The 6,893-nt window shown below is 55.9% G+C and overlaps 1 protein-coding gene across 5 annotated transcripts in view; it reads right to left on the reverse strand.

Annotated features, from left to right (window-relative positions):
- The window catches only part of STX3 (syntaxin 3), a 31,960-nt gene extending 25,359 nt beyond the window's left edge, over positions 1 to 6,601 (reverse strand). For 2 of the 5 annotated variants that reach the window (XM_045013166.1, XM_045013165.1), the window contains exon 1: positions 6,223 to 6,594. In XM_045013166.1, the coding sequence (XP_044869101.1) occupies positions 6,223 to 6,252 (30 nt within the window). In that variant the 5' untranslated portion in view covers positions 6,253 to 6,594. Of the gene's footprint in view, positions 1 to 6,222 lie in introns of all 5 variants that reach the window. The other 3 variants (XM_045013169.1, XM_045013167.1, XM_045013168.1) reach the window with 3 other exon arrangements.
- Between the last annotated feature and the right edge of the window lie 292 nt (positions 6,602 to 6,893).

The following is a 6,893-nucleotide window of genomic DNA, read 5'->3' on the forward strand; positions in this document are numbered from 1 at the left end:
GTCAATCCCCACCTGACCTCTCATCCCTCATTCGCTATCAAGCTGTTGATGCTCACCTGCAACTGGCCCCTCGGGCCAGCTTCCACCGCCCACACGTTATATTTTCAAACAGGCACCTCTGTGCTTTCTCCTAGACTGCCCCTCATGTTTGGGAGACGCTCCTCGTAAAACATCTCCACCTCCGCCTCATCGTCCCCAGTCAGATCCCTCTTCAAAACTCTCCTTTGCTGCGATGCCTACGAAAACCTGACAATGCTCAGACCAACATGCGCAGATCACCGCCCATCATGCTAACCAATACTGTCTCGTTGTTTTCTTGTACTTCCCGGTCTGTGCTAATCTGTATTCGTACAGCACCTAGCACAATGGGTCCTCTCCCAGGGACCATGGTAATACAGATAAGTAATACTAATAATAGCAGGTTCAGTAAAGCTGGTGGGATGCACTGCAAGCAGCTTCCTGATTATGCGGTGCTTAGCTCTAAGTGGACACTGCCCAGGAGCATGGCCTAGCATCTCTCCCAGCACCATCCCTCTCTAAGAGTCTGTTCCCCTGCCCTCAGGGCTGATCTCCCCCCACGGCTGGAATACAATCCAGGAACGGAGTCTTCAAAGTTCCAATAGGCTCGGTTAGTGCCACTGTACTGAATGAGTGACTGACTTAGCGAATCATTTCAGGCCATCAGAAATAAGACCAGAGACATCCTGGTAAAACTGTGCTCGTCAGGATGTTAATTCTAGAGTGTCAACTCCCTAAAGGCTTCTCTACATGGGAAATACAAGAGATAAAATAATCATCCTCAGCCCTAGCTCTTATCCAACGCTTTTCACCTGTAGGTCGTAAAGCACTTTGCAAAGAGGGCAGGATCATTATCCCCATTTTACAGCTTGAGGAAGTGATTTGCCCAAGGTCACGTAGCTGGCCAGTGGCCAAGCTGGGACTAGAAACCAGGCCTACTGAGACACAGTACTCTGCTCACTAGGCCATGCTATCGCACAGTCACTCCCCACGTGAGCACTCTATTCAGGAACAGAATAGAGGGGAGCTATTCTGCAATAGCTATCGCGGTTGATTTCCACAGAGGGCTGCAAAGTCATTGGAGGAAGGTATTGAGGCTACTATTCCTGCATTAGCCCCAGGCCACTGCCAGATTGGCCCGTTTGATGGCTGGCACCATGGCATTGTAACCTCCAGCCTGGGACATGCTCTACTCTCCACAGGACCTTCGGGGGCAGGGGCAGTAACACAGCTCTGCTCAGATCTTTACTGCTATGCTCATCTGCCTAGGAGGCTGAACTTTGCCCCAGCTAGAACAGGCCAAGCATAACCAGTGAACCTCCAGCCTGTTCCCTCTGGAGGAGGAAGGCAGCCGAGAGGTGGGTTGGTTGGTGATTAAACCAGGCCTTGTGGGGCCTGTCTGTGCTCCGATCCACAGAGAGACTGACCCAAAGCCCCTGCTCAGACCCCCAAGTGGGGAAACCCCTGGAACAGGGATCTCCTGTTTAGACACCAGCTGCAGCTCTGGATTTCCCAGCCTCAACAAATGGCCCAAGGAGACCAGGCCCATCCCCCCGCCAACACAATGCCTCTCAGATGGAGCTCAACATCTCAAGATGGCATCTACCAAGGAGACACAACACGTGGCACAAACAATGGGGGAGCGACTATGGAAAATACGCTAGTTGCCCCACTGCCCTCCCAGGCTACAACGAGCAGGTCATGAGAATGCCCCAGTGACCGGCCTGCTCCTTGTGCCCCATCGGTCACACCCTGACACAGTCCCCATGCCAGGACAGATCTGGGATTGTATCCAAGGGGTGGGGAACTGTCCCTATGTGCCATATCCCACTCAGACCCTGGTAAACCCCCCCCCCCCCCAGGGCGGGACAGGATCATTTCCCAAGAGGACGGACGGCCCTGCTACCCATCCAGATCCCCTCCTTTCGCCTGCTCTCCCACTCTCACTGCCGGCTGGGGACTCCAGCCCTCCTAGGAATAAAAATAAAATTAATCCCCTTTTCTCTCTCTCCCTCCCCCCACCCCCCAAGCGTTTTATCTCCTCTTCCTCTAGCTGATGGCTTTGTAATCCCAGCTAAATCCCTGTCACTCTCCCCCACCCCCTTCTCTCCCAGCCATCAACAGGGACACCAAATGAATCAACACTGCCCTGTAACCCCTGGACCGCCAGAAAGAGGAGAGCTCAAAGGACGCCTGTTCAGCTCCTGTACCACAGAGATCAACTCCCCAAAGCAGAGAGAGACTCCAGAATAGCCCACCTGTGACACAGGAGTAGCAGGTTCAAGGCCCCTCTCCCCCTGATTCAGGGCAGGATCTTGAACCCGGGTCTCTTACAGCCCATGTGAGTGCCCGAACCACTGGGCTATTGTGTGGACACAGACGCGCTCTGTCTCTCAAGGTCTCTTTCATTCCCATGCAGAAAATAAATCTCCAATCCTCTCCCTCTTTTACAGAAAAGACTTTTTGTTTTCTAGACGGCCCTAATAGTCACTGGGGTGATGGTGAAAGGGAGAGTTTAACCCCTGGTGTTCTGGAGGGACGCATCCAGACCAGGAAAGGCCTTTGTTCCCCCCAGGGGAAGCCAGACAAAAATTTTTAACCCTTTGGGCTCTGGAAGAGATCAATCTGATTGGGAGAGGCCTCTCCATTCTGGGTAGGCCAAGACTTTTTTGGGGGGAAAGCTGTTAATTTGACAAGCCTGATGTGATCCTTAAGGTGAGCATTTACACAGGAGATACTGGTTTCTTTCAGGGGGTCTGTTTTCTGGCACAGTCCTCTTTAGTGACAGTCTGGATCTCCCCCCAGGGTCTCCCATAGTGGGTGCAGTTCAACCAAGGCACATGGATTTTCCCACAGGGCCCCCAGGCTGGGGCAGCATCGCCCCTGGGATGCCCTGGACAGAGGGGGTTGGGTTGTCTCTCATGCTTCCCCCTCAGAGCCCTGCAGATTCCTGCCCATCCTTTGCCACTTCCTCATGCCCCACAGCAGCCTCCTTTTTCTGATGAGGGCAAGGGAAGGTGGTGACTCTCTTTAGAGCCTAACAGCACTACTCATTAAGTAGGGAGGGGCGCTGCTGAGCACTCCCCCTGCCTCCAGCCCCAGGGGCTGAGGTTGCTGCTCCCCCAGGCTCCCACCAGAAGAAGAGACCCTAGTTCTCTTTTGTAGTAAACGGCAGAAAGTACATGGCCTTTCCACAGCCCACCATCATTAGCTCTATTTCACAGATGGGGAAACTGAGCATGGGGAGGTGGGGGGAGTAACTCAGCCAAAGTCACACAGTGAGTCAGCAGCAGAGATCCAGATGTCTAGGCCCATGCTCTGACCCCTTGTCCACACTCCCTCTTATCCCCACATCCCAGCCTGATAGACTGGGATATCACCAGGCCTTCAGGGAGAATATGGGCACCAGATGTTGCTGCCCCAGGTGATGGGATCAGAACAGGGATGGTTTGGTCTCCAAATACCTGCTCCCTTAAAGGTGACACACTCCAGGGTAGGAGCTAGACCCACTTCCCACAGCATTATAGATTTCTCTGACACCTCTGACCAAAAACCCCCAGAGCCCCCCTGAAGCAAAGAAGCTGCGGACAGGGTACTACAGCCATGCTACTCCCACTCAGTTCTGCTTAGCTGCTGCCCATGCGCTACCAGGCAGGGCAGATCCTGCATTACAGCTGGGTTGGGACAAAACAGGCTGGGGAGAATGAGGGTGTAGTGGGACCGGCTAACCCAGAAGACTCAGAGACACCAGGCCTCCCATTTGTTTCAGTCTTTTATTCTCTGCATTCAGCCCTTTGTCTGATACATGTTTAACCAGCGCTTCCTAGCAATGTAAGCGGTGAGAGTCTGATCCCGTGCCAGCGGGCGGCCTTGCCCTGGGCGACCTGCCTTCTGACACCAGTGACACCACCAAGGGAACATACACAGCTCTCACGGGTGACCCTACAACAACAAGGCAGTGCACACACAGCTCTCACAGGCAGGGCCACCCAGAGGGGGGGCAAGTGGGGCAATTTGCCCCAGGCCCTGGGCCCCGTAGGGGCCCCCATGAGAGTTTTTCAGGGGCTCCTGGGGCGGGGTCCTTCACTCACTCCGGGGGCCCCGGAAAACTCTCACGGGTCCCGGGCCCCTGGAGCTTCTTCCGTTCTGGGTCTTCGGCGCCGGGGGCCCTGCTGCCGAATTACTGCTGAAGTGGGACCCGTCGCTGAAGTGCTGGGTCTTTGGGGCACTTCGGTGGCGGATCCTGGAGCGGAAGGACCCCCCTGCCGCTGAATTACCGCCGAAGCGGGGGCCCCCCACCACCAAAGACCCCAGGCCTGCTGAATCCTCTGGGCAGCCCTGCTCACAGGTGACACTACAATAACGAGGCAGCACACGCGTGCGTCTCCCTTGGGTGACCCTCTCATCACGAGGCAGCCTGCAGAGTCCCTGGGAGTTTGCACAAGATCATATAACAGAAAGGTGGGTGCATAGCCCCAGGGCGAGGTTGCAAGCAACCCTACAGGAATAACGCAGCATCTGCAGCTCACAAGCAACCCTACAATAGCAGCAAATTATGCACAGCCCCTGTTGCTCACAAGCAACCTCATACACTAAAGAAACTAGCACCAGAGCCAGTGCACCCAAGCAACCCTCCTGAGAATAGCCCCAGGCTCTAGCACTCACCACCCCGTGATCAGCCAGCAAGGTGCCTGTGTGATGCGGGGGAAGGAAGCTCAGTCACAGAACAAAGTGCCAGGGTAATAATGGGTGTAACCCTGCGGGTACTGTTATCGCCAGTTAACGGACAGGCTGAGCAATGGGTGGGCAAGGCCGTTAACGGACAGGCTGAGCAATGGGTGGAAAAAACCGTCCCCAAGAGGAAAAGAAAAGAAGGAAGTTGCCAGCTCGACTCATCCAAACACAAGTGGGGGGGATGGGGGGATTGAAATGGCCTCCATCCCCCAAATCTCTTCAGCCCATTCCTCCTTTCTCAGCTGACCCTTGTGGGGGCCCCCTGATGAAGAACAAAGGCCCCCTGGCCAGCAGGCCCCCTCTGAGCCCTGGACCCCCACCACCTGCTCTCAAGGCACAAAAGAACCTCAACCTCAGCATCAACCACCTCATGCAGACACTCTCTTCCTTCCCCTCCCCTCCTGGGGGCATCCAACACCTATTATCCCTGGGGTGGGGGGAGCTGCCCTGGGTTTGCCCCCCAATTTGCAACGTACAGCCATCACTCCAGCCCCCCCTCCAATCTCTCTCACTGTGGGAAGAGAGACAAACAATCTCTCCGCAAATGGAGCTTGATTATTCCCCCTGCCCTCAGCTTTACATAGGAGAGACCAGGGAGATGGGAGGGGAGGTTGATTGTAGAGCTGGGAGGGGGGGTACTAGAGAGACCAGGGAGTTGGGGGGGGGGGAAGGCTGACTGTAGAGCTGGGGGGGAATACTAGAGAGACCAGAGATGAGGGGCTGATTGTGGGGCTGGGGTGAGGATACTGGAGAGACTAGGGAGATGGTGGGGGTGGGAGGAGCTTAATATGTGGGGATACTAAGTACCCGGTATCAGAGGGGTAGCCGTGTTGGAGTCTGGTAGCACCATAAAGACTAACTGATGTATTTGGGCATAAGCTTTCATGGGTAAAATACCCACTTCTCCACGCATCTGAAGAAGCGGGCTTTTTACCCACCAAAGCTTATGCCCAAATAAATCTGTTAGTCTTTAAGGTGACACCGGACTCCTTGTTGTTTTGTGGGGATATTGGAGAGGCCAGGGAGCTGAGAGGGGGTGGGGGAGCTGATTGTGGAGCTTAGTGGGGATACTGGAGAGACCTGGGAGCTGGCGGGGTGGGGGCCTGGAGAGACCAGAGATGGGAAAGGGTGATTGTGGAGCTGTGTGGGGATACTGGAGAGACCAGGAAGATGGGGGCGGGGGGGTGGAGATACTGGAGAGACCAGGGAGCTGGGGGCGGGGCTGAGTGTGGAGCGGGGAGGTGGGGGGGAGATAATCCAGAGACCAGGGAGCTGGGGGGGAAACCACAAGTACCAGCGAATGCCCCCTTCCCCTGGCACTTCCCACTCTCAGTATCACCATAGCATCGAGCCCCCCAAGCGCGACAGAAGAGCTGGGTCTTATTATTAGCATCAGCCCCGGGGCGCAGGGACCGAGCCCCCCCGCCGTGCCTCCCCTTGCAACTCTCAGCAGCCGCCGAGGAGACTCACGGATTTGAGCTGATCCAGCCGATCCTTCATGGTGCCCCGGCGCCCCGCGGCTCCTCCCAGCAGCCGAAGGCTCCCAGCGGCGCTTCCCAGGCGGCCGGCTTCGCTCCAGGAAGTCCTAGCGCCCGCAGAGGCCCGGGGGACGGATCTTCGCCTTCTTCCCGCCCAGGCTAGAAAGGGGGCGGGAGGCTCATTAGACCATAAAAAAAAATAACTCGAGACCCGTCCCCTCCTCGTTTATTTGTGGTCTCTGTGCCTCTGCGTGCGGTCGTGCGCAGCGGATTGCCAGGCGCTGCCGAGCTGGCCTGGCCCCAGCTGCTAATCCCCAATGACATACAGAGGAAGGGAGGAGGCAGGCAGGAGGGAGGGGAAGGAAAGACAGAGAGAGGGGGAGGGGGAAGACGGGAGCCTCCCACTTTACCTGGGCAAGAATCTGCTGCCCCCCCGCAATCTGTTAAAGAGCCAGGCGAGAGACAAGGTGGGTGAGGCAGGGTGAGCTGGTCTCGTGGCTGGCAGAAGTTGGGCCAGTCAAAGCTGTTACAGTACTTCCCTCACCCTGTATCTCTAATGTCCTGGGATCCACCCAGCTACAACAATTAAGAGACAGGGGGCTGGACTAGATGACTTCCTGAGGTCTCTTCCAACCCTAATCTTCTATGATTCTATGAGACACT

The sequence above is a fragment of the Mauremys mutica genome, chromosome 4 (assembly GCF_020497125.1).
Source record: "Mauremys mutica isolate MM-2020 ecotype Southern chromosome 4, ASM2049712v1, whole genome shotgun sequence".
Classification (NCBI taxonomy): domain Eukaryota; kingdom Metazoa; phylum Chordata; order Testudines; family Geoemydidae; genus Mauremys; species Mauremys mutica.